This window comes from Microplitis mediator, chromosome 1 (assembly GCF_029852145.1).
Source record: "Microplitis mediator isolate UGA2020A chromosome 1, iyMicMedi2.1, whole genome shotgun sequence".
NCBI lineage: Eukaryota > Metazoa > Arthropoda > Insecta > Hymenoptera > Braconidae > Microplitis > Microplitis mediator.
The window spans coordinates 1,868,826-1,895,961 of record NC_079969.1 but is presented as its reverse complement, the minus strand read 5'-3'; the positions used below and the strand labels follow the sequence as shown (position 1 = coordinate 1,895,961).

At 30.8% G+C, this 27,136-nt stretch overlaps 4 protein-coding genes across 4 annotated transcripts; 2 read left to right on the top strand and 2 right to left on the bottom strand.

Moving 5' to 3' along the window:
- Positions 1-1,059: 1,059 nt before the first annotated feature.
- Positions 1,060-8,490, top strand: LOC130677365 (corticotropin-releasing factor-binding protein). The gene is made up of 7 exons (XM_057484110.1): positions 1,060-2,358; positions 4,816-4,906; positions 5,589-5,749; positions 6,936-7,143; positions 7,253-7,437; positions 7,938-8,046; positions 8,116-8,490. The coding sequence occupies exons 1-7, from the start codon at positions 2,245-2,247 to the stop codon at positions 8,274-8,276; spliced, it is 1,029 nt and encodes a 342-aa protein (XP_057340093.1). The 5' UTR covers positions 1,060-2,244; the 3' UTR covers positions 8,277-8,490.
- A 696-nt stretch (positions 8,491-9,186) lies between these two features.
- LOC130677280 (uncharacterized) lies at positions 9,187-12,208 on the bottom strand. The gene is made up of 3 exons (XM_057483981.1): positions 11,840-12,208; positions 11,211-11,712; positions 9,187-11,124 (listed from the first exon to the last, which is right to left on the bottom strand). The coding sequence occupies exons 1-3, from the start codon at positions 11,951-11,953 to the stop codon at positions 9,977-9,979; spliced, it is 1,764 nt and encodes a 587-aa protein (XP_057339964.1). The 5' UTR covers positions 11,954-12,208; the 3' UTR covers positions 9,187-9,976.
- Positions 12,209-14,877: 2,669 nt separating this feature from the next.
- Positions 14,878-18,035, bottom strand: LOC130677272 (uncharacterized). Its single transcript, XM_057483969.1, has 3 exons — positions 17,659-18,035; positions 17,027-17,528; positions 14,878-16,518 (listed from the first exon to the last, which is right to left on the bottom strand). Exons 1-3 carry the CDS (start codon positions 17,770-17,772, stop codon positions 15,368-15,370), a joined length of 1,767 nt encoding a protein of 588 aa, XP_057339952.1. The 5' UTR covers positions 17,773-18,035; the 3' UTR covers positions 14,878-15,367.
- Positions 18,036-21,846: 3,811 nt separating this feature from the next.
- LOC130677225 (sorting nexin-25) lies at positions 21,847-27,042 on the top strand. Its single transcript, XM_057483907.1, has 4 exons — positions 21,847-22,401; positions 24,186-26,395; positions 26,470-26,752; positions 26,826-27,042. The coding sequence occupies exons 1-4, from the start codon at positions 22,147-22,149 to the stop codon at positions 26,877-26,879; spliced, it is 2,802 nt and encodes a 933-aa protein (XP_057339890.1). The 5' UTR covers positions 21,847-22,146; the 3' UTR covers positions 26,880-27,042.
- Positions 27,043-27,136: the final 94 nt, after the last annotated feature.

Below are 27,136 nucleotides of genomic sequence, written 5' to 3'. Positions count from 1 at the left end.
TCAAAAATTCAAATAATCCCCTGAAATTCTATCAATACTTCTTCAAATTATTTTACTAATCCCTCAAATCTCTTCTTACCTTCCCCTCACTTCCTCCACAATCTCCTTCAACAATTCATTTGCATAACCCCTATCTCATACTTCCCCCTCTTCTAAAAACGCCAATTTCACCCTTTACTCATTTAATTTATTTTTTTTTTTAATATTTACTCAACCCATCAAATAAAAAAATTACAATTGACTTCATCAGCTCGATATTATTTTTTGCCCTCCCTTAATTTTTTTCTTGTCTTATATTCTTTTATTTTTTTTTTCTACACAAACAAGATTTAAGGATTAACTCCCGTAAACAAAGTCATTTGTCAAACAATTAAAAAAAAAAAAAGTAAACAAATTCTTCATTAATTGATTTAATTAATTTATTTATTTGTCTAAATCACGTTTGTAATTTAGTGTTAGATAAAATAATTTTTTAATCATTAGCTCATACATATATATAGGTACAGATATATATAAATAGAAGTATGTCAACAATATGAAAGATAAAAAAATATAAAACTTAATCTTATTATCAATTATTTTTTTTATATTTACGTTTAAAATCATGACGTTGCTTTCATTCATTTTCATTTTATTTGTAAACTTGCGATATTTAACATCTTCGTTTTTTTTATTAATTTCGTGGCTACTTAATCATTGAGTGAATAAATATATATTGAATATTGATAGATTAATTTATTGTTTAAGTGAAATTCGATACAAGTGTTTTATTTATTCAATTAATCCAGTGGGGTCAGAAAAAAATTTATTATATTAATAATAATCAATTATTAGCAAAAATGACAAAATAATTAGAATTTTATATATAATGAATTAAAATTAGACTGGATCAATAAAAATTTACACAATTTTTTTTTTTCAAATTAATTTTATGAGACAATTTTTCAATTTGTTTTTTGACTTCGATTTTTTTTTTAAATTCAAATATTTTCAATTCACAAAATTTTGACTTTTTTATTTTCACTTTTTATTTTATTTTTTTCTATTAAAAACAGAAAAAATGTAAACTCAAAATTTTATTTTTGTCGCGACAAAATTTTCTATTCACTCCTGATCCCCCCTCATTTTTTCAATCCTTTCTAAAATACAAAATATCAAAACCTTTCACTTTTCCTTTCTCTCATCTGCAATTTCTTTTTTCAAAAAACAAACTTTTCCTCTCAATCTATCAAATTTATCAAAATTTTCAATCAGTACTTTTTTGTAGCTCACAAAATTTCCTTTCCAAAACCCTCATAAAACTTCTAATTACTCCAATTACTCTCCTACTTACAACAATTTAAAGTCAAAAACTTTCCCCTTCTCTCATTTCCGCAATTTATTCATTCAAAAAACAAACTTTTCCTCTTAATCTATCAAATTTATCAAAATTTTCAATCAATACTTTTTTGTAGCTCACAAAATTTCCTTTCCAAAACCCTCATAAAACTTCTAATTACTCCAATTACTTTCCTACTTACAACAATTTAAAGTCCAACACTTTCCCCTTCTCTCATTTCCCGCAATTTATTCATTCAAAAAATAAATTTTTCCTCTCAATCTATCAAATTTATCAAAATTTTCAATCAATACTTTTTTGTAGCTCACAAAATTTCCTTTCCAAAACCCTCCTCAAACTTCTAATTACCCTAATCACTGTCCAACTTATAGCCATTTAAAGTCATACACTTTTTCTCTACTCGAATCTCATCAAAAAAATTCAATTGCAATCTAAAAAAAAATGACAAAATAAATGAAAAGTAAATAAATATTGATGAAAAAAAGAAAAAAAATAATAATAATAAACTAGTCATATATAATTGGGGTATGCGCGTGAGAACAAATCCTCGCGTATAAAAAGACACGTCAGGCGTCGCGACGCTTCAGACACGTTTGTCTCCTGAAATTAACAGGACATATATGTACATATATATAGTTTATATATATGTAAGTAATACAAGAGATCAATTGTCATAAATCTTTAAATAAATAAACATCTTTATCATTTCTGTCGTCGGTTAATTTACAATTTTTATAAATTAATCTAATTGACGTAAAAAAAAATTATAATAATCAACAAAAAAAAAAAGTTACTTAGTCACTTAGTTAATTTATTAGTAAGTAAATAAACAAAGTTTAATACGAAGTATAAAGATAAATTGATATCATAAACGTCAGTTATTTTATTTGAATTATTTATTTAAAATGCAACCACACAAACGCGGGGCAATTATCTTTATCTTTATCTTTCAATTTTTTATCATCAATAAAAGTTATGCCAGTATTATTTTACCTGAACGACGCATACCTGTAAGTAAGGTAAGTACTTGTTTTATTTTTTTTTTGAATTTTTTATTGGAGAAAAAAAATTTTTTTCGTTGGTGACAAGTTGGAACTTTTTTATTGCTGTAACTTTGGGGGAACGCGTTTTATGGAAAAGTGGTAAAAGAGTTTTTTGTAGGAAATTTTGTACTGAACAAAAAAGGTCTGATTAAATTTTTTTGTAAACTTGATTGGTAATGAGATAATTTTGAAAAAAGAAAAAATTTTAAATCGCTAGGGGATAAAAAAATGTTTTTATGGAGTTATGGGTCATAACTTTGGGAATATGGGTTTTATGGAAAAGTGATGAGGAAACTTTTTGTAGGAAATTTTATGCTGAACAAAAAAGGTCTGATTAAATTTTTTTGTAAACTTGATTGGTAATGAGATAATTTTGAAAAAAGAAAAAATTTTAAATCGCTAGGGGATAAAAAAATGTTTTTATGGAGTTATGGGTCATAACTTTTGAAATATGGGTTTTATGGAAAAGTGATAGAGTAACTTTTTGTAGGAAATTTTATGCTGAACAAAAAAGGTCTGATTGAATTTTCTTGTAACTTTGATAGTTTTCGAGTTATTTAAAAAATAAAATGAAAGAGTTAATATTCGATTTAAAAATTTGAAAAATAAAAGTTAAATTTTTAAATATTTGTTTTTATTGCGATGTAATTATAATTACGATGTAAATTACAGTGTGCATTGTCTATCAATAAGTTATTAGTCTGGTGTATATTAGTTTCCAATATTTAATCAAAAATCAATAAACAATATTGACTTTGAGTGCAACTACAATAAATTTATACTGAGTATTGGCGTTATATCTTTTTATTAATAATCAATTTGAAAATACACTAAGCATTTTTATAATCTTCTCAATTACAAAATCCATTATTTTTAATGGAAGTATTCAATTTTTCATCAAAGATAATTTTTTTTTTTAATTTCTAAGTCCGCTGATTCATAAATCGATTGTAGCTCCTCACCTATCGATTTAATCACAAATTTCAATCAATACTTTTTTGTAGCCAATAAAATTTCCTATCGACTAGTGCTTTTAAATATGAAATTTAATCAATTACTTTCAAAGTACTAAACATTTAAAATTACGTAAAAATTAAAATCACGAAATTTTTTTTTCTTCCAGTTAAATAATTAATTCTAGAGTCTAAACTATTAAATTTAGAGAAAATTTTACCGAATACTTTTTTGTAGGCGATAAAATTTCCTCCAAATTTCACTACTCAAATGTCTAATTACTTCACTTGCTTCTAAAGTAACAGAGGTTCAAAGTTCTAAGCCCGGAAAAAGTCGCTTATTGATATTTTAATTTTAGACTTTTGAAAAATTAATTTTTTCGGGTAAACTATTGATTTTATCAAAAATTTCAATCAATACTTTTTTGTAGCCAATTAAATTTCCTATAAAATCCATAAATTGAAACATCAATTTTTTAAATCCTTCGTAGAAAAACTTGCTGTCAAACGAAAAAAACTGACCACAAAATAATCTAGATTTCTCAAAATTCATTTCAAATAAAAAAAAAGTATATGAAATATATATAAAAATATATAAAAAAAAAGAAATTTATTACTCAGGAGCAATCTAATGATCTAAGTTGAAAGTTTCTTGGAAATATATCTATATGACGTGATACGTGATTCCTAGGATATCTATTCGGCTTAATAACGATTCGGGGACAAAACCGTATGGGAATATCTGTCAATTTAAATTACTAACTTGTAAGATTCTCGTTTAAGATGTAATTTCCGTCTGACGCACACGGTAATCCCCATTTCTTACATTTCTCTCATTTATACCTTTCTATATCACGGAAATTCCAATTTAATACCCAAAAGAAAAAGAAATCAATAATTATCATTTTTATTATTATTATTTTTAATTCCTTATAAAAAAAAAAAAATTTATGTCTATATATACTTAGCCAATATATATAACTTATATCGATTCGCTGGAGATGAGAGACAAGAAAAAATTAACAACACTCATTGCAATCCTAAAATATCCTTTAATCAATGTGACATATATATATATATATATATATATATATATAGTAGACCCGTCTGTCTATTAAAACAAATAATTAAAAAAATAAAAAAAAATAAAATACAAGGAAATTAAATTTTTTTTTTTATTTCAATTAATTTGGAAAAAAATTGTTTATATCTAGGGTAAGATGGGATAATTTGATCACAAATAATTCAGCGAAAAATAATTCAAAATTTACATGATTTAATTTTTCATTAAAATTCTCTCGAAAAAAAATTTTATGAATTTTTTTTTCACATAATTGACTCCGACTCAGTTTTACTCCAGAGAATTCAAAGAAAGTTCCACTTGACTATTAATTTCTAGACTAAGTTCTAAAAATTTTACAAATTCGATTTTTTTGAGTTTTTAATCCACGAAAATTAATAAATAATTTTTTTTGTACAGATAACTTCCGACTCAGTGATAAATAATCCATTGACTAATTATATATTCAAAGGCGTGAGTAAAATAGTTCCTCCGTCTATAATTATTTCAGGTGAGTCAAAATTTTTTTTCAAAAAAAAAACTAAAAACTATTTCAGTTAAACTAAAAAATATTTCAATAGTTCAAAGTTTGAACTTAAATAATAAAATCGCTGGATCCTTGACCTATATATATATATCTATATATATATACATATATAGACATTATCATTTATCCTGAACACACAGAGGAATCGTTTTCGATAATGGATTTAAGACTTAAGGATTTAAATGATAAATCTCTAGTGAAAATTTGAAAATTTTATCTTAATATTAAGAATCTAATTCTCATATTTATTTATCATATATAAATAAACCTCTAAATCCTTTTATAATGGAATTTTTTATCCGGGCCATGATTTCGCATCTGAAATTATGTTTATTTTTTTGGAAATTATATATATATGACATTTATAAAGTTCGCTAGTGAAAGGGGTGGAAGTAAGGGATGAAACGTAAATTTTTATTGAGTAAATTTAATCATATCTTTTAAAGTATGGGGATTATGACAAAATCCATGGAATACTTTTTTGAAGGCAATTTGATTCTCTATAAAATTCTATTGATATATTTTTATCGTATTTCTGATAGGTTGGCTGTAATATCGGTTTTTAGTTTTCATTGTATGAATTTGAAAGTAATAGGAATTTTTGTTAGTAATTATTGTTATTATGTATTGTGATTACTGTTTGCAGACTGTATATTTGTAACATCAGATAGCGGTAAATTTACATACGAGTCAACAAACAACGACCCGACAGTCTGTGGTGTTTATTTAATAACAGATCCAGATAAAAAAGTTGAATTGAACTTTTTATCTTTTGATGTACCTTGTGAACAAGATGGCCTCGTATCGGTAATAATTTTTATTTTTTTGAACTCCTTTTTATTATTAAATCAAACAAAGACATTTTTTTTATAACTATTTTGTAAAATTACAACAGAAATAGTTAAATATTTTTATAATTTCTCTATACCTTTACATCTGTGATCCATTTGTGGTAGGAATCATATATGAACACATAGGCGATCAGATATTATGATAAATGATCGTATCTGATCATATATGCCCGTATATGATCATATATAATAGTACATATGATAGTCCATGGTAATATATATATTTTACTTATGCATAAAATCAGATATAATCATAAATAGTATCAGATATGATCACATATAAGAAAGTGATCATATGTGATTTTATATATGACTTATATGATAATATATGGTCATATGTGATCATATAGAGCGAACTATAATCATATGCGGTCATACGTGGCCATATACGATCACTCATGTCCTTATATGATAATATGTGATAGTATATGGTCATATATGACCATATACGATCAGTTATGTAGCAAGCATCTACGAGTCTAACTCCATATATGGCCATAAATGATCTATCTGATCATATGTGATCATATATGGCCACGTATGACCGTATATGATTACATGTGGCTCTATATGACCACACATGTCCCTATGTGATAATATATGGTAGTATATGAGCATATATGATCTGTTATGTAGCAACCATCTACGAGCCCAACTCCATATATAATCATATATGGTCATAAATGACCTATCTGGTCATATATGATCATATGTGATCATATATATGGCTACGTATAATTATATGCGGTCATACCTGGTCATATATGATCACACATTTCCCTATATGATAATATATGGTAGTATATGACCATATATGATCAGTTATGTAGCAACCATCTAAGAGTCTAACTCCATATATGATCATATATGGCCATAAATGACCTATCTGGTCATATATGATCATATATGGTCATCTGTGGCCATAAATGACCCATATGGTCATATATGATCATATACAATTATGTATAATCATATAAGATCATAGATGATCATATATCAACGTATAAGATCAAGTATGATCATATATTGACATATATGATCATATATGATTATATTCAAGTACTGATGAATTCAAATAAACATAACAATGCACATTCTCTTTTATAATTAATAGCAAATAAATTAATTCCATATAATTTTAGTTTGTCGATGGTTGGGAACTCAACGGTGAATTTTTCCCTCCACCAAACGACCACGAACTACCATTTGAAAACCGCATCACCGAATTCTGCGGCAAGCATGTGAGCCATACATTTATAAGCTCACAGAACAGTGCACTCATACAATATCGCATACCATTCAAAGGCAAAGGCTTCACATTGTTTGTACGCTATCGTAAAAATCCGTATCGTAAGTGTTGGTAGTAACAGAAAAATAGAAAAAATATTTATTGCTATTGCAGTCTATATATTAATTTATGTATTTATATTCTATACTTGACATGCTATTTGATTTCCAGCCTGTAATATACTGGTTAACAGTACTATGGACACATTTACGCTTCGCAATTATGGCGAACGTAAAAATTGTACTCTTGCAACAGTGTATCCATCGGCGTTACAAATTATTAGTTTGAATGTTGGTACTAAAAGACTTGAAGGTTTGCCTTATTTACGACAAATCGATACAGGAATTATTCATCATGTAATTATATATTTATATATATCTAAAAAATATATGCGTATATTAAGACAATTTTTGAGTCGTTCTTCTCGTATCGAAATTTTGTCTTTTGTTTTTTGTCTCTCAGCCTTCAAAAAAATTTTTGTTTCAAATTTGACTGCAAGGCTCTTATAGGAAATTGAATTCCCCACAAAAAAGGTCTCATATGTTTTGTTGTTAAGATCAAAAGGAAAAAAGTTACAGCACTTGGAAGTTTGAAAAATAAATGTCAGAAATTTTGGTAAAATCAAAAATATTTTTGAAACTTCAAAAGCCTCTAACTTTTTTCCTATCAATTTTACAGACTTGACTCTCAGGACCTTTTTTGTAGGGCATTAAATTTCCTACAAAAATCTATCTATTGATTTTCGAATAAAAATTTTTTTCCGGCACTTATTGACAAAAAACACAAAGAAATTTTTGAACGCCCCCGTACTTTCATACAAATATATATGAATATATATTATATAATTAATTTACAGTGCGATAAGCGAAGACTACTAGACCAAGTACTAATTGGTGGTAGTAACGGATTAGATACATCTAAATTCGAGCTACTCGACTCCGTATGTGGTTTGAATTCAAAACCAGGTAAAGTTTCTTCCTCTCTGCTGCTCGTATAGAAATTGTTGATTAAATATTCATACAATAATTCCCTAGATCGTAATTATAAGCTAATTGGATGTGGCGTGACAGCAATTCGATTAATATCGAGTGGACTTTTCGACAACTCAGTCAGCGTCTTCGTTCGACCGGCCGTCGAAGAAGAAATTCTCAACTCAAATTTAATTTGCGGTCTTCCAGTACTCGATGACGCTTAGAAATATATGAGAAACAACGTCAACTGACATAAATAAACAGAAATTAAATATACGTATATATATGTTATATATATATATTAGATTCTAAATATTGATAAAAAATTTCTATTTATTTATTTAACTGAAAAACTAAAAATATATGAATCTCTGTACTAGATATTTTTATTTATTTGATTAGTATATTTATTAAAAGTATTAATATATGTAATTAATATTGTAGTGAAAATAATGAACTTTTGTTGATATAAACTTCAACTGAAAATAAATTAATAAAATATTTAAAATAAATTGTTTGTTTTTATTATTTTCTTAATTTTTTCTTCACGCGGTTCAAAAATTTTATTGTCCTCAGTTACATTTTTATATACTTTTGTTTGATAAATTCCATATAGCGAAAATATATAAGTAGATTTATATCTCTTAAATATAAAATACATATTTTTTATTTAAAATACAATTTACATACATTATTTAGAGAGAAACACAAAAACTATCACACCATGACTTGGAAGTTAAGAAAAATATATTTTTTATTATTATTATAATTATTGCAGTCTTTAAAATAATATTTAAAAACTCAAAAATTATGTAAGGGGTCACTTTGATAAATCTTAGTATGGAATTTACAGCCGACAGTCAAATCTTGATTTCACACTCACGAATTGTGTAAGTCGATAGTTGATAAAATATTTAATTAAAATGAATCGACATTAAATTTTGTGATCGATAGACAATTTCAGCCCTAGCGGATCCGAATTACGGTAAATACAGTGATTTACCGTAATTTACGGTGCCTAGCATAATTACCGTAAATTACGGTAATATACGGCAAATTACGGCAAATTGCCGTAATTTACGGTAATTATGCTAGGCACCGTAAATTACGGTAAATCACTGTATTTACCGTAATTCGGATCCGCTAGGGAGTGATCGAATTTATTAAGCCGATTACACGACACTGCACCCCTAGTAGAAATGTTCAATTTTTTACTCGATTAAGTCTAGTATCTGGCTAGCGTTCATATCTAGTAACTGGCCAGCAATCTTATCCAGTAACTGGCTAGTGAAACTAGGTAAAAACTGGAAGTTGCGCCACCTATAACTGAATCGTAAACATTGGTCACACTGATGTTCTACTTATACTAGTGTATGTGTATGTTTATTTTTTCACTTTAACCTGTAAGTTGAATAATATTTAGTAAACATCAAGAAACAATACAAATAATTAACAAAAAATAAAAATTGTGTCTTTCAAAATAAAAATAATCGGTAATATATTTTAAAAAATGGATGAAGTTAAAAAAATCGACGTTTTATGTTATTAATGTTTCTCGTTTTATATTTAAAAATATAATATAATAAATTAATAAATAAATTTTATAACTTTTCCGTGTATTATTATTATTATTATTATTATTATTATTATTATTATTATTATTATTGTTGTTATTATTATAATTTTTAATTGTAATAAAATCAATATTTAATACTCAATAACCTTAAGATCAACAAGAGTCGCCATGTTTTATTTGCTATCTAGTAAAACTGGCCAGTTACTAGACAGTTACTGGATATTATACTAGCCAGTTCCTAGCTTAAGTCTAGTTAAACTAGCCAGTTACTGGCCAGATACTTGATTACGTTTCTACTAGGGACTTATTAATAACACACATTTTTTTAAGTTAACGGACATTTATTTTTTATTGTCTTGGGCGGCGATAACGTCCGACAATATACTCGATACCAAAAACAATAACCGCCAAAAACTGGAAAAATGCCATAAATACATATAAATATGTTAAATCTACAGCGTCAATTTCTTGATAATCAGCAATTCTTTTAAGTCTTTCCTTAGCTTTCAGCTTCTTCCTTGATGTCCTTCCGATTTGTCGCCGCATCCTAAGTTCGATTCCTGCCTCTTGTATGTTTAATGATTTATGATAAAATCGATCTGCCAGAGCCCAAAACTTTCTCGCTTGATAAAAACCTGATCTTTTCAACATAAAACGTTTTGATATATGCAAATTTTTTATAACAATGGCATCAATTATCAAGACTTCTTCAAAGATACAAGCGACCTTCTTATTTTCGAAAACTTGTTTAAAACAATTTATTATTTCGTTGTTGTATGGGGTTGCAATATGTAAGTATTTCATATCCTCATCAGTTTTCCATAATTGCTCTTCTAAAATGTATTTATGGACTATCTCCGGACAATATACGTGATACTTATGATCATACAAGTCTTTGAGGGACTCCATGTTATAAGTCGGCGGGCGAGATAATACGGCAAATAATTGTCCCTCAATCAATGGACTAAATAAAAAAACAAACAAGAATCCCGTGAAGAAGGTGATTTTCATGGCAAGTCGATCGAGAGGTGCATCGATCCCCATACTCATCAGCAGCTTCAGGACATCCAGAACGGCCAATCCGACTTGATACTTATTGTGCAATACAATCAAGAGGGTAATTAAAAGAAGAAGAAAAATTATCGCTATGGCTCCATTAATATCAAATACATGCGCAATTTCATAAACTGCTGATAGATAACTTGCTTTCTTCGTTACTATGATATAAGATTTTTCGGTAATCACTGGCACCGTATGTACAATACGAGGGTCGATATTCGGACTGTATAGTTGACTGATATCGCAAACTCTATTTATTACTGACAGATGTATCGAGTCGTCTGAATTCAAGTTTATCACTTTTTGGGTCATGTTTAATGAAGTAAATGTGTAATTCAATATCAATGGCGATAATTTACTTTGTGCGGCAATGATAACAGGATAGCCATCAAGAAATTTTGTTTTGTCAAAAAGGAGAGTCTCACAAATTTTATGATCTATAAAACAAAAAAAAATCGTTTGTGTTTTATTAATTATGATAGTAATAATGTTAATAATTATGGTAATAAGAATAGGCATTTACCGTTTGAAAAAGATTGATTGTAGAGGGTCAATGGTCGTCCGCGCCAGTCAACCAAATCGAAGTTGACTTCGACCCAAGGATTGGGTGCTCGTCTTGTGAATGGATTATAAGTATAAAGGCTGGTTGTATTACCGGTTCTAGAGCACACTATGATACATGATAACAGTTCAGCCATTGACAGTGCGTAGATCATTTCCCATGAACGCTCGCAAGCTCTTGTGGTTTCGAAGATCACAAAGAATATGGATTTTTGACTCCAGAACGGTAAATGAATCAATTTTTGTAAGAGTTCAAACATTTCTCCATAACTCGACACTGATAAAATATACATCGGATGAGTTGGATAGTACAGCTGAATGTTTTTGCGGATGAAATTTTTGTTGATGATAACGACAGGTGCCCTTATTGTGATGGGCATATTTTTGTGAAATGTCTCTACCAAATTTTCAGTTATGACTATCGGATTTGATGTATTTGCAAAACAAAGTTCAAAAAGTTGAGCCTGTTGGAAAACCAACAAAAAGTTTATTATAATTATTATGAACAATAGAAACAACTGAAAAAAAACTTCAGTAATGGTAATAGGAAAATTAATAACAATGTATATAAATCAATAAACATTTAGTTACCATATTTGTGTGCGTGATTGGAGGATTTGTTGATGATAATTTAAAGTTTTTGAATTCGTAGCACGAAACACTCGCAAATAATGCACTCAAAATAATATTCTTCATCAACATCATTGTGATTATTTTTATTAAATTTTTGTCGTTAAATTATTAAATTGACTCGAAATTGAATTTAAAAAAATTTAATTGTTTTAATTTTGTAATAATATCTAAATAAATAAATTAGCCGATATTTTTGAAAAAGCCGTCTGATCACTTTGTTTGAACGATTAAAAATTAATTATTTTATTTATTAGTGATAGCTATGTTTGACGGTTTTTTTTGAATTAATGATTCCTTCCCGTCGAGGAGGAGTATATATATCATCGAAATTTTGACCTGCGCGAAAACGATATATGCATGCTTCCCCATTTTCGCGAAGATATTATTCGAGAAGAAGGGACTGAAGAACAAAGCTATTGGCTACTATAAGCTTACGTGGTCAAATGACAAGCATGCGCATGCATTCCGATCAATTCCGGTGGCCATTTTAGCTTTGGTTTGCCACATCACCGTTTCTTCCTGCATATATTTGTAGATTAGAAGTTTCATAACACTGGGAATGATATTGATTTATGAAAAATACTATTCTGGAAAAACGTATATCTACGATGGCAAAAAATGATGCCATTTTATAAGTAAAAAATTTGCCACAATAGACCTATTTAAATTTGTCTTCGCAAATTTGTTCAAATTGTTGGTCCCTAAGCTTTTCGTTAGTAGGCTCTGCATTCAATTATGTTGTTTAATCTTGAATATATTGTTATTGATTTTGTTTTAATTAATTGGACCCTTTTAGGGACAGAAATTAGCGATAGCTAAATATCCTTCCACGCTATTTGGGCTGGCGCTACAAATTTGAATGCCCATTTCCGTAGAAAATTCGCTAATTTTACTATTATTGTTCGATTACTGAATATCCAGCGTTGAATATTAAATAAATTTTATATTTCAAAATTCACTCAACGCAATAGTTGAAAAGTAAACTTAAATTCAAATGTGTGACGATCAATAGTATTACATGTATTTGCTTTTAGTTCTGCAGATCGCCAATTCTTCTTCCTTCTGACTATGGCCTTCGAGCCAATAATTACTTCCAACAGTATTGATTTATGCAGAAACTAATACTGCATTTTATAACTCGTTAATAATTATATATATTTTTTCAAAGCTTATAAATCTATTGAAGTCAATTCGGTGACAAAAAGTTTATTGCAGACACAGTGACTCCATCTTCTTCTTCACGACCTAAAAATATTTCGAGGCTAAACTTACTTCTGTTCGTGAAATTACAATGGAAAGAAATATTTTAATAATAGTTTATGAACCGTTAAATATTTCCATCTATTCCTAACCGTCACAAAAATAATTGTTGATTTTATGGTAAATTTAAAACGATAATTTGTTATCATGAATTTAAGTCAACTAATTGTTAACTTAAATTCAACAAAATCTCAAAAATTTTTTTTGTGCCCTTGAGTTATTTCCATTATTTTACTATTCTTTTTTTAAATCGCCAGTTTCTTGCATGCAGATGTAAAACTAAAAGCCTCGTAATTGTTATAAATATTATCGATTAATATATAAACTAGTCGTGCAAGTGTGTTTTGCCATGACCGAGTACAATATAATTGTATTTACGAAATAAATCAAAATATTTCCCATTTAATTATCGGCAGTCTTCCATTCATTAGTCGAGTTACCCTCGTCTTCTAATTCTACAATTAATTATTTTCTGTAAATTTTATTTCAATGTGTTTTACTTTCAAAAATTTTTTTTCTAAAATCTTCGTCTCCTAAATTTTTATTAGTATTCGTACTCAGTTTTATGCTTTTAGTTCATACATTAATTGTGTTTTTTTCGTTTTTTGACAAAATATTCTACTCGACTACGCGTCACTTCATGAATATTTTGCTTCGAACGAATGTCTTTTGGACAACAGCTCTTACTTTTTTTTTTTCTCAGTATTTATATATATATATGTGTATATTAGAAGACCTTGGGCATACCCAATTTAGCCAATCGAGACGAATTCATATCCGGATTAAATTCACACCCAACCCAATCAAATTCAATTTTGAAACCAGATCAAATTCATGGATCGGTGACCGGACGAACCTCAGGACCGAAAGACCTCACACTCTTTGTGTGAAAAATTCTTTCGGCAACCGCTGAGATTCGAACCCACGCCTGGCCAGTGATCAAGTTCGAGAAGCCTAGGTCTTACGCCTTAGATTGCTCGGCCATGATCACCGGTTAGCTCTAACTCCCATCAATTGATATTTCCCCGCCATCTATTGAAATCCGCGACGACTTTTTACCAACAAAACCACACGGTCAGGATGAAATTCAATCCATCATCAGAATGTGAATAACAACAGCCATTCTATTGCATTTGCGCATTAAATATAAACCTACTGAAGAAGTAGATTTATATAACTCGTAAATACAAAATATTTATTTTTTACATGGAAAATACAATTAAATATTCATACAATAACTCCCTAGATCGTAATTATAAGCTAATTGGATGTGGAGTGACAGCAATTCGATTAATATCGAGTGGACTTTTCGACAACTCAGTCAGCGTCTTCGTTCGACCGGCCGTCGAAGAAGAAATTCTCAACTCAAATTTAATTTGCGGTCTTCCAGTACTCGATGACGCTTAGAAATATATGAGATACAACGTCAACTGACATAAATAAACAGAAATTAAATATACGTATATATATGTTATATATATATTAGATTCTAAATATTGATAAAAAATTTCTATTTATTTATTTAACTGAAAAACTAAAAATATATGAATCTCTGTACTAGATATTTTTATTTATTTGATTAGTATATTTATTAAAAGTATTAATATATGTAATTAATATTGTAGTGAAAATAATGAACTTTTGTTGATATAAACTTTAACTGAAAATAAATTAATAAAATATTTAAAATAAATTGTTTTTTTTTATTATTTTCTTAATTTTTTCTTCACGCGGTTCAAAAATTTTATTGTCCTCAGTTACATTTTTATATACTTTTGTTTGATAAATTCCATATAGCGAAAATATATAAGTAGATTTATATCTCTTAAATATAAAATACATATTTTTTATTTAAAATACAATTTCCATACATTATTTAGAGAGAAACACAAAAACTATCACACCATGACTTGGAAGTTAAGAAAAATATATTTTTTATTATTATTATAATTATTGCAGTCTTTAAAATAATATTTAAATACTCAAAAATTATGTAAGGGGTCACTTTGATAAATCTTAGTATGGAATAAACAGCCGACAGTCAAATCTTGATTTCACACTCACGAATTGTGTAAGTCGATAGTTGATAAAATATTTAATTAAAATGAATCGACATTAAATTTTGTGATCGATAGACAATTTCAGTGATCGAATTTATTAAACCGATTACACGACACTGCACTTATTAATAACACACATTTTTTTAAGTTAACGGACATTTATTTTTTATTGTCTTGGGCGGCGATAACGTCCGACAATATACTCAATACCAAAAACAATAACCGCCAAAAACTGGAAAAATGCCATAAATACATACAAATTCGTTAAATCTACAGCGTCAATTTCTTGATAATCAACGATTTTTTTAATTCTTTCCTTAGCTTTAATCTTCTTCAGTGCATACTGCACGACAGTTTTTACTTCGTCATCTAGAATTCCAGCTTCTTTTAGCTTTGACACTTTATCATTAAGTCGATCCGTCATAGCCCATTTCTTACGCGTATGAAGGAAATAGTTATGTTTCAACGTAAAATGTTTAGATATATGAAAGTTCTGTTTAAGAGCACTGTTAATTTGTTTAGCATCTTGAAATATACACGCGACGGTATTATTTTCCATAGCTAGTTTCAAACATTTGTCTGCGCTGTTGTATGCGTACAAGGGATGTAAGTATTTCATATCCTCAACAGTTTTCCATAATTGCTCTTCTAAAATATCATCAAGAATGACATTCTCAAAATAGACGTGATACTTGTGATCGTACAAGTCTTTAAGGGACTCCATGTTGTAAGTTGGCGGGCGAGTTAATACGGCAAATAATTGTCCCTCAAGCAATGGACTAAATAAAAAAACAAAAAAAAACCCCGTGAAGAAGGTGATTTTCATGGCGAGCCGATCGAGAGGTGCATCGATTCCCATACTCATCAGCAGCTTCAGGACATCCAGAACAGCTAATCCGATCTGATACTTATTGTGCAAAACAATCATGAGGGTGATTACAAGAAGAAGAAGAATTATCGCTATCGCTCCATTAATATCGATTACATTCGCAATTTCAGAAGACGCTGATTGAAAATTTGCCTTTTGTGTTACTATGATAAAAGACAATTCGAAAGGCACAGGCACTATGTGTTCATCTCGATATAAATCGCCTAGTTCATAAAATACTGTAGCGATATCGCAATTTCCATCTGCTACTATGGTTTTGCCTACCCGATTAATAGGTTCGAAGTACCTGACGTTTTGAGTCATGTTTAAAGAACCAAATATGTCATCAAACATTACAGGTGTATTTTTTCCCATAGCAGCTATGTTAACGGGATAGCCACCAAGAACTTTAGTTTTATCGAAAAAGAGAGTCTCACATATTTTATAATCTGAAAAAAAATTAAGTTCATGTTTTATTAGTTAGGGTAGCAATAATGATATAGTAGTTTATCTATCGAGTGCGAGCGTCTTAGACTCGATTGTACTAGATAAATACATTAGTTTTTGTGACAGATATTTGAAATTTACTACATTTAGTGCCTATAATTGGCAGGTTATAAATCCGCGTATATTTACATATTTGGTAAGATTGTTTTGAGTATTTGTTGAAAATTAGAGAGAAGTCGGTAAGTGAACGAATTAAAATGATGATAAATTTTGTCACAAGATGGCTCGTTAAGTTACTTCGATATTTTTTGGTCGTTTGCTATCGCACATGTAACCAAAAAATATTTTTTGATCCGATGATGACGTCACTATTAGAACAATTAGGTATCTTTTTTAGCAAGTGGATCTTATTTAATATTTTTAGCTGCCGGCTATAGGCGCTAAATGTCGTAGATTTTAAGTGTCTGTCACAAAAACTATAATAATGATGATAATAATAATAGTATTTACCGTTAGTAAAAGGTTGATTGTAAAAAAATATTTGTCGTCTATGCCAGTCAAAAAACTTTTCATTAATTCCAACCCAAGCATCGGGTGCTTGGTTTACAAAGGGATTCACAGTATAGAGACTGGATTCATTACCGGTGTTGGAGCACACCACGACACATGATAACGTTCCATACCACCACAGTGTAATAAGAATTTCCCATAATTGCGCGCAAGGTTCTTCAGTTTCGAGGATCACAAAAAATTTTGAATTTTTACTCCATAGCGGTGAAATGTACAATTTTTTAAAGATTTCCAACAAATCTCTACCACTCGGCACTGATAAAATATACATTGGATAGGTTGGATAGTACAGTTGAATGTCTTTGGCAATAAAATTTTCGTTGATGACAATGACAGGTGCCATTATTGTAATTGACAAATTTTTGTGAAATGTCTCTACCAAATTTTCAGTAATGGCTATTGGATTTGATGTATTTGCATAACAAAGTTCAAAAAGTTGAGCCTGTTGGAAAATAAACAAAAAGTTTATTAAAATTATTATGAACAATAAAAATAACTTAAAGAAAAAAAAACGTCAGTAAAAGTAATAATAGAATTGAGAAAAATATGTAATTCAATAAATATTTAGTTACCATATTTGTGTGTGTGATTGGAGGGATTTTTGGTGATAAATTGAAAATTTTAAATTCGTAGCACGAAACACTAGCGAACAATGCACTCAAAATAATATTCTTTATCAACACCATTGTGATTATTTTTATTAAATTTTTACAACAATTAAATTATTAAATTGACTCGAAATTGAATTTAAAAAAATGAAATTGTTTTAATTTTACAATAAGGTCTAAATAAATAAATTAGCCGATATTTGTAAGACAGCTGTCTGATATCACTTTGTTTGAACAATTAAAGGATAATTATTTGATTTAATAGTAACAACTATGTTTGACGGTTTTTTTCGAATTAATGATTTCTTCCCGTCGAGGAGGTGTATATATATTGACGAAATTTCGACCTGCGCGGAAACGATATTTGCATACTTCCCCATTTTCGCGAAGATATTATTCGAGAAGAAGGGACTGGAGAACAAAGCTATTGGCTACTATAAGCTTACGTGGTCAAATGACAAGCGTGCGCATACATTTCGATCAATTCCGGTGGCCATTTTGGCTTTGTTTTGCCACATCGCCGTTTCTTTTTGCATGTAATTGTATACTAGAAGTTTCATAACTGCTTGGAATAGTATTGATTTATAAAAAATACAATTCTGGAAAAACGTATACTTTTATAATAGTAAAAAATAATGCGACTTTAGAAATAAAAAAACTGCCGTAATGAACCTATTCATATTTGTCTTTGTAAGTTTGTACGAAATGTTGCTTCCCAAGCCATTTGTTAGTAGGGTTTGAATTTAATTATTTTGTTTATTCTTAAACATATTTTTATTCATTTCTTTGTTTATCTTATTTGACCCTTAGGAACAAGAATCAGCAATAGCAAAATATCCTTCCACGCTGTTTGGGCGCCACAACTTTGAAGGTCCATTTCCGTAGAAAAATGGCCGAATTTACTATTATCGTTCGATTACTAGGGAACTAGCGTTCAATATAAAATAAATTTTATATTCAAAAATTCGCTTAAAGTAATAGTAAAAAAGTAAACTTAAATTCTATTGTGTGACGATCAATAGTATTACATGTATTTGCTTTTAGTTCTATGGATCGCCAGTTCTTCTTCCTTCTGACTATGGCCTTCGAGCCAATAATTACTTCTAACAGTATTGATTTATTCAGAAACTAATACTGCATTTTATCACTCGTTAATAATTATGAATATTTTTTCAAAGCTTATAAATCTATCGAAGTCAATTCGTAGACACAATGACTTGATCTTCTTCTTCATAACCTAAGTGTATTTTCAAAGCTAAATTTATTTCTGTTTACTTTGCAGTAAACGAATTTTACGACCATCAATTGAACATCAAATTACTGATATAATCTCAATCGATTAAATTTGATGCAATAATTAGCCTTGAGATTAGGAAATATATATTCAAATAATAGCTTATAAACCGTTCAATATTTCCATCATTTTACTTTTCTCTTTTTAAAACCACCATTATCTTGCATGCGGCCGTAAACTAAAAGCCTCGTAATTGTCATAAATATTATCGACTAATATATAAACAAGTCGTCTAAGTGCATTTTTACCATGACCGAGTAGAATATAATTTTATTTATGAAATAAATCAAAATATTTTCCTTCTAATTATCGGCAGTCTTCCATTTATTAGTCGAGTCACCCTAGTCTTCTAATTCTGCAATTAATTATTTTCTGTAAATTTTATTTCGATGTGTTTTGCATTCAAAATTATTTTTTTCGACACTATTTCGTCTCTTAAATTTTTATTAGTAGCAATACTACAGTTTATGGTTTTAGCTCATTCATTAGTTGTGTTTTTTTCGTTTTTCGACAAAATATCCTACACTGTAAAAAAAATTTTTTGAATTTTCAAAAATTGTCTAGAACGCAATAAACACATACATTTGTGCTTGAAATTTCATTACTAATTTCATATAGAATTTAAAATACACGTTTTTGAATTTTCAAATACTTTTTTTTGAATTTTCAAATAAGTATTAGGAAATTTCAAATAGAATTATTAAAATTCAATATATGTTTTAGAATTTTCAATACTTGCTTTGAAAATTTAAAAATCGAGTATAAATTTTCAGTAGGGGAGGGTGGGGCAGAGCGGCCCCCCTGAAATTTTGACCAAAAAAAAAATTTGTTTTTTTTCGACTAATTACTATAAATCCGATATGTTTGCGCATGTTTACCCCTACGCATAACATTTGGGGCAAAATGGACAAGCCAAAAATTTTGAAAAAGTGATTTTTTCATATTTTTATCGTCAAATTAAAAAAAAATGATTATAATTCCACATTTCTAGCCCTACGCATAACACCTGGGGCAAAATGGACCAGCCGAAACTTTCGAAAAAATTATTTTTTCATATTTTTCGGCCGTTTCTTTTTGTAAGAGGCAAATTTGGTCACTAAAAATTTATAAAAATTAAATTTTTTTTTTTACTTGATAAATTTTTGAAATAAAGTAAAATTATAGAATTGATTTTTTTTTTTATTAAATAACAATTAGTAATTAAGGTAATCGAGAGTGAACGATTTTTTACGCTTTAAAAAATTTTTTTCGAGTAATATAAAACCAAAAATAGTTGTCAAGAGAAAGAAATACATTCTTAATGATGAAAACAATTTAAAAAAAAAAAAACGAAAAAAATTTTTTTTATCACTTTTTGAAGGGGGGCCGCTCTGCCCCACAAAAAAAAAAAATTTTTTTCAGAATTTTGGCAAAATGTCCATAAATTTGTTCGAAATAGGACAAAAGTAAAGTGATCATATGGTTGAAGCCACAAAAAATAATAATTGGCTTAGGGGGGCCGCTCTGCCCCACCCTCCCCTACGTTTATTAAAATTCATATTTTTTTTATTAATTTTGAATACCAGCTTAATTATTAAATTACGTATATTAAATTTAAAGCTTTTTTTATTGAAAATACAACTCAAATATCTAGTTATGAAAATTCAATTCCTTTTGTCTTGTAATTTTCAAATTACACCGGCACACAAAAAAAAATAAGTTCTCTGTACTTTTGACGGGACCGATTTATTCCCATGTATTTTGACTCGCTGAATCCGAATCCAAGGTCCGTTTAACCCGTACACCCTCAGATTTTTAGAAAACTTTAAAAAACCTCAAAAATACACGAAAATCGACCGTTTTTTAAATTTATAAATTTTTTTAACCCTAACTAAGCATGATTTTTATGTATTTCGGTCCTCCACATACTAACCTGAAGTTTATTTAAAACATTAGCCATTTAAAGTCTGAGTAAATTCCAAAAAACCCCAAAAAATTGCAAAAAAGCAAAAAAATTCTTAGTATTGTGATGGAAAAAATTTTATAGGGCTAAATAAATAATTATCTTCATGTATGTTTATCTGTCACATATAATTCTCGAACATCCATGGCTCAGACATCTCTAAAATTTTAAATAAATGGCAAAAATTCCCAAAAAATCGAAAAAAATAAAATTTGGTATAACAAAAATCATTTTTTAAATCGAAATAAATAAAAGAAATCATATTGTTCGATCTGTGATATATATATATATAAAAAATATTTTGGCCGAAAACATAAAAAAATTTTAATATGCTTCAAAAAATTTTTTTCATCACAACACTAAGAATTTTTTTGCTTTTTTGCAATTTTTTGGGGTTTTTTTGGAATTTACTCAGACTTTAAATGGCTAATGTTTTAAATAAACTTCAGGTTAGTATGTGGAGGACCGAAATACATAAAAATCATGCTTAGTTAGGGTTAAAAAAATTTATAAATTTAAAAAACGGTCGATTTTTGTGTATTTTTGAGGTTTTTTAAAGTTTTCTAAAAATCTGAGGGTGTACGGGTTAAACGGACCTCGGATTCGGATTCAGCGGGTCAAAATACATGGGAATAAATTGGTCCCGTCAAAAGTACAGACAACTTATTTTTTTTTGTGTGCCGGTGTTATTTTTAACAGTGTAATCAACAATTCGTCAGTTTATGAATATTTTGCTTCGAACGAATGTCTTTTGGACAATAGCTCTAACTCCCATCAATTGATATTTTGCCGCCATCTATTGAAATCCGCGGCGACTTTTTACCAACGAAACCACACGGTCAGGATGAAATTCGATCCACCACCAGAATGTGAATAACAACAGCCATTCTATTGCATTTGCGCATTAAAATTTCAACAACACATGCGTTAACTATCACAAAAACATAAGAACGCGCCTACTAATAACCTTATTCACAATTTTCGTCACAATAATATAAAGTATTAGTTCTCGGAATCGATTCCATTAATTTATAAAATTAAACCAAAATCAATTGGCTGACTCATTTCTTAACATATTCAAATATTCTCATATTCGGTGACAAATTTGAATTATCGTTTAAATTTTGCGATGCCGAGAATTGTAAATAAAACAAGAAATACCGGAAAATCAATAAGTTGTGTGTCGAGTGAAACAACTGACTAAATTACGATAAAAATGAAAGTCATAACAAATAAGTTAAGCAGAACATTAATAATATCATCAGTTTCCGTTGTTCTACTCGCGGTTTTGTTGACGGGATGGAAACATTTTTTTTCGGTGTTAATATTTTTTTTATTGACATTGTCATGCAGTGTCATCGGTCCTTTAGTTATTGTGCTGATACAAATCGCGTTTTCACCAAAACATCAGACTGGTATAAATACATTGAAAACTACTGTCGAATTGGATGCATTCCGTACCATGTTAATGGTAATTATTTTCTAATTATCAAAACTACATATATAAAGAGTCCAATTCCTGTAATGTCGAGTCCTTGCGACCAGGGATCCAAGAATTACTTAAGGAAGTCTCTTATAATCCAGATAAAAAGAGAAATGATCCTACACGGAAAGAAAATTATGGCAGCGGTTCCCATAATTTTGTGAAATTTTTTCCTATACCATCATAGGAATTACGGCCATAAATTATGGGAGCGGTTCCTATAATTATAGGAATGATTCCCATAATTATAGGAATAATTCCTATAATTATGGGAATGATACCCATAACACTATAGGAATGGTTCCTATAATTATAGGAATGGTTCCGATAATTTATAGGAATACTTTCTATAATATTATGGGAATCATTCCTATAATTTATGGGAATGGTTCCTATAATTTATAGGAACCATTCCCATAAATTATAGGAACCATTCCCATAATATTATGGGAATGGTTTCTATAATAGTATGGGAACTATTCCCATAATATTATGGGAATGATTCCCATAATGCAATTGGAATGGTTCCTATACCATTATGGGAGTCATTCCCATAATATTATGGGAATAGTTCCCATACTATTATAGGAACCATTCCTATAATATTATGGGAATGGTTCCCATATTATCATGAAAAAATTAATTTAAAGAAGTGTGGTAATCACTTCTACAATACACAGAAATATTTTTAAACATACAAACAAAAATTCAAACATTGAAAAAAAAATCGTATTTGGCAAAAAAACATTAAAATTTTTAATAAGAATTTTTTGTCAGCACAAAACATTCAAGAAAATTCAAATTTTGGGAAATTTCTACATTATTGTGCAAAAAAAGAATTTTATGATATTATAGGGATGGTTCCTATAATATTATGGGAACCATTCCTATATCATTATGGAAATCATTCCCATAATGGTATGGGAACTATTCTCATACTATTATGGGGATGGTTCCCATAATATATGGGAACCATTCCTATAGTAGTATAGGTACTATTCCCATACCATTATGGGAACCATTCCCATAATGCATAGGAAAACTTCCCATAATTTTCTTTCCGTGTATATATATGAAAAGTCTAATTTCTGTAATGTCGAGTCCTTGAGACCAGGGTCCAAGAATTAATTAAGGAAGTCTCTTATCCAAATAAAAAGAGAAATGATCCTGGTTTCTTTATATTGTTTTCTATATAAAGTCTGGGGACGTCTCGAAAATGGGACAGTCATCGAAATTGTGAGAATGGGGGCATATGAGCACTCACCCTTGACATTTGTAGACTCGATACTACAGGAGTTTGACAGTACAGCAGAATTCCTTCGAAGTTGCTCTGGCCGAAGTTCCCCTTCTCTAATTTTCCAGCACATCGGTATTAACGTTCCCTGGCTAATTTCGTTCTATCAATCTCTTGAGAGCTCACATTTGCGCAGACAAAATTTACCATAAGAAAAAATGATGTTTGCGCACGCGTGAGATCATTTCATCAAGAGTTTGATGAAACCTACATCTGGCGGGTGTTTCAAATCGGCTGAATTTGTCCCTTTGTAATGAATAATTCCTTGCGAACATGATAGACGCATGGAATCCTTCATGTAGAAGGGACGAATGCAGCCATTGTATACCAGGTAACGGGAAGTTAGTTGGCCAAATGTTGTAGGGATGAGAAAAAATTACATCCTTATCAATCTTGTAGGGACAGGGAGAGCAGCTTTGAAGGAATTCGACTGAAAGTCGACATAAAGTGGAATTACTAAAGAAATGTTTCTATACAGAAAGGCTATGAACCAAAAGTATCAACAATCCAACGCCAAAACAAGTACCCAATGATCTTTACGCGTCCGGTCGATAGTTCACTGCAGAATCTCTTAGACCTAATCTTCCGGGATTTCATAAAATCATGGCTGACTGACATCACGGTTTTTCCGGACGAGCTACTTTTGACAATGAAACAAGACTTCTGGATCGCGCTCCAAACCCTCAATACCCGGCTCTCGAAAATTGATCACACGAAACTCATTGCCTCAAGTATCGTAAACAAAGTGACCTTTCACTTTGAAAAGATCCGGATTGCCCAATCCGCAGTCTGCGAAGGCTCTGATCCCATTTTCATTCTCTCTCCCCATCTGATGTCTTCATCCACGGAACTGGACTACCTTCGAGCAATCTCTACCCTCTTCATAACTTATTTTCTGCCACGCAGTTACTCTCTTTCTCCATCAAAGTTCATTCTGCGCGAAGTCCTGACCCACAGGATAATAAAACCTGCCATCGATTTGATAACCGATCCGGACTACATAAATCTGAAGATCCTGGCGTACATCGAGCAGCAGCAATTGGCCGAAGCAATGCATCGCAAAACTTATGAGTACGCCGAGTCCTTTGAGGATTTCATTCGGATGATAAAGAGCTCGCGTGACCTAGAAGTCCTCAAACACATTCGCTACAACATCGTGACGGAAATAATGCAAGCGACGACAATCGAAAACGTCAAAAGAGCTCAGGGCCTAGATTTGGACGCACCATCGGGTTCCAATAAGGCTGACGTCATCCAGGGACGGAAACTCAAGCGATACATCAGCCAGTTGACCTTTGCTAAGACCACTTGCGAGCATCACATGCAATCACTTGGTTGGGACGGCTATCCCATTCAAGACTGCCTCCAAGACTCAACCGAACGCGTGATTCCCTTGGCCATAATCCTCGAAAGCGTCGTGGGTCGTCGCTTCCTCACGGCTTTTCTCGAAAGTGTCTCTAGTCAAGGCCTCATCGGCTATTGGGCAGCAGTCCAGGAACTTCGGGCTGCTGATAAGTCATCTTGGCACCAATTGGGCGCCGAAATTTTCTACACTTACATCAGATCACCCACGGCCGAAATAAAAGTTGACAAGAGCGTCCGCAAATGTATGGAAGCTTTTCTGATGGGAGACAAAGGCCCGCAAATTTTTTACCAGGTCCAAGATGACGTTGTCAAGATCATTGAAGACAAATATTACTCCTCGTTTCTGGTTAGCGAGCAGTACAAACAGATGCAAGAAGCGTTACTGGTTGAGCGAACAGATTTATTAGTCGACGAGCGTGTTAACGACTGCGTAGTCAATGAAACGACTTTGGTTGGCGAGCATTCGAATTACGCGCGCAGTAAATTGGATCAGTTGGCAGAGAAATTGAACAACAAGATGCAAGCTTTGCAGGCGTTGAAGTCATCTCTGAAGCCCGAAAGCCGCGTGCTGAGTATTCTGGCCAAAGAGGTTGAGTGGCTTCAAGGCGAAAAGCGACAACTTGAGGCCCATCTCACCCATACTGAGATGTGGGCAGAGCATTTGGGCAAATGGCGTTGTGATGTTCAGAGCGGAGAGATTCCAGACAATGGTGACCCTCCGCAGTTTATTCTAGTTGTTCACATGGCACAGGAAGAAAACGACGACGGGATTTCTACCGGATGGGTCGTGTTTCGAAAACTACCAGAGTTCCATGAACTGCATCGCAAATTGAGGCTCGTGTGCACCAATGTAAAGAACTACGAGCTGCCAAGTCAGCCACTGAAATTTTTCGGCAAGACTGATAGGAACGCATTGGAGAAGGCCAAGAACCAGATACAGCGTTACGTTAATTTCGTGCTGGAAGACGATAAGTTGAACCAAAGCGAAGCACTGTACAGTTTCCTAAGTCCCAGTTCTGAGCATCTCAAGCACGTGACGCCCTCGCCGAAGAAGTCGAGGTTCTCACTAGCGACCCTGTTCAAAGGAGGATCCGGCAGCGGGGATTCTAGAGAAAAGGACGAAGATGATGACTATTCATTGCTGCTAGAGGACTCAGAAATCGGTCGATCGGGAGCCGCGGACTTGGCCGTAGGCAAGGACGCAATCGCCGAACCACTTTACGCTCTCGTTGGAGAAATTTTTGACCTGAGAGGGGTCTTTAGGTGGCTAAGAAAGTCTCTGATCACTTTCGTACAGATAACTTATGGCCGGACAATAAATAGGTGACTTTTCATCAATACCTGGTATTTTACCCCAGTTATAGTTTTTTCAGAACTTATTGTCATGAAATTTTCAGGCAAGTTCGTGATACAGTAGCTTGGGTCTTTTCCGAGCCGATGCTAAATTACTACATCCAACTATTTACCAAATCGTGGTGGCCGAATGGGCAACTGGCGCCCAATACCCCGGCTAGAACCGACGAAGAAAAACTTAAAACTCGCGGTGAAGCCAGAAGACAATTTCTTAACAACATTCCTGAGGTGTTGGCTAGTCTCGTTGGCGCCCAAAGTGCGCAGAAAGGTGCTACCAAAGTATTTGACACTCTGCAAAACGTCAATCTCAACAAACAATTATTTTACGTGAGTCTTTTTTGTAAAAGTACACGTTTACTTATATGTAGAATGATAAATAAATTGACTTTGTTTGTTTCAGGATATTTTTGAAGTTGTATTGTATGAAATATTTCCAGAACTTCACCACCAGTAATTTTTTATGATAATTTCTAACCTACAAAGTATTTTATTATGAAATCTACTAGATGTGCTAATGTTTGTAAATAATTTTTGACCATTTAAATATGCATTTAATAAATATATATGTATATATATATATATTTATGTCACCACATATATCTTATATTTATTTTTTTGTGACTAAATAAAATATATAAAGTTAAACATTTGGCTCGAATTCATTATCCTGAATAAAATTTCTTGGGCAACCGAGAGGTTCGCGGTTCGAAT

Coding starts and splice junctions, on each gene's coding strand:
- LOC130677365 (XM_057484110.1), top strand. CDS start 2,245: ATGCAACCACACAAACGCGGGGCAATTATCTTTATCTTTATCTTTCAA. Junction 5,750..6,935: donor AACAAGATGGCCTCGTATCG/GTAATAATTTTT, acceptor ATATAATTTTAG/TTTGTCGATGGTTGGGAACT. Junction 7,144..7,252: donor CTATCGTAAAAATCCGTATC/GTAAGTGTTGGT, acceptor TTTGATTTCCAG/CCTGTAATATACTGGTTAAC.
- LOC130677280 (XM_057483981.1), bottom strand. CDS start 11,953: ATGATGTTGATGAAGAATATTATTTTGAGTGCATTATTTGCGAGTGTT. Junction 11,713..11,839: donor CAATCACGCACACAAATATG/GTAACTAAATGT, acceptor GTTTTCCAACAG/GCTCAACTTTTTGAACTTTG. Junction 11,125..11,210: donor CAATCAATCTTTTTCAAACG/GTAAATGCCTAT, acceptor TTTGTTTTATAG/ATCATAAAATTTGTGAGACT.
- LOC130677225 (XM_057483907.1), top strand. CDS start 22,147: ATGAAAGTCATAACAAATAAGTTAAGCAGAACATTAATAATATCATCA. Junction 22,402..24,185: donor CATTCCGTACCATGTTAATG/GTAATTATTTTC, acceptor GTTTCTATACAG/AAAGGCTATGAACCAAAAGT. Junction 26,753..26,825: donor TCAACAAACAATTATTTTAC/GTGAGTCTTTTT, acceptor TGTTTGTTTCAG/GATATTTTTGAAGTTGTATT.
- LOC130677272 (XM_057483969.1), bottom strand. CDS start 17,772: ATGGTGTTGATAAAGAATATTATTTTGAGTGCATTGTTCGCTAGTGTT. Junction 17,529..17,658: donor CAATCACACACACAAATATG/GTAACTAAATAT, acceptor ATTTTCCAACAG/GCTCAACTTTTTGAACTTTG. Junction 16,519..17,026: donor CAATCAACCTTTTACTAACG/GTAAATACTATT, acceptor ATTTTTTTTCAG/ATTATAAAATATGTGAGACT.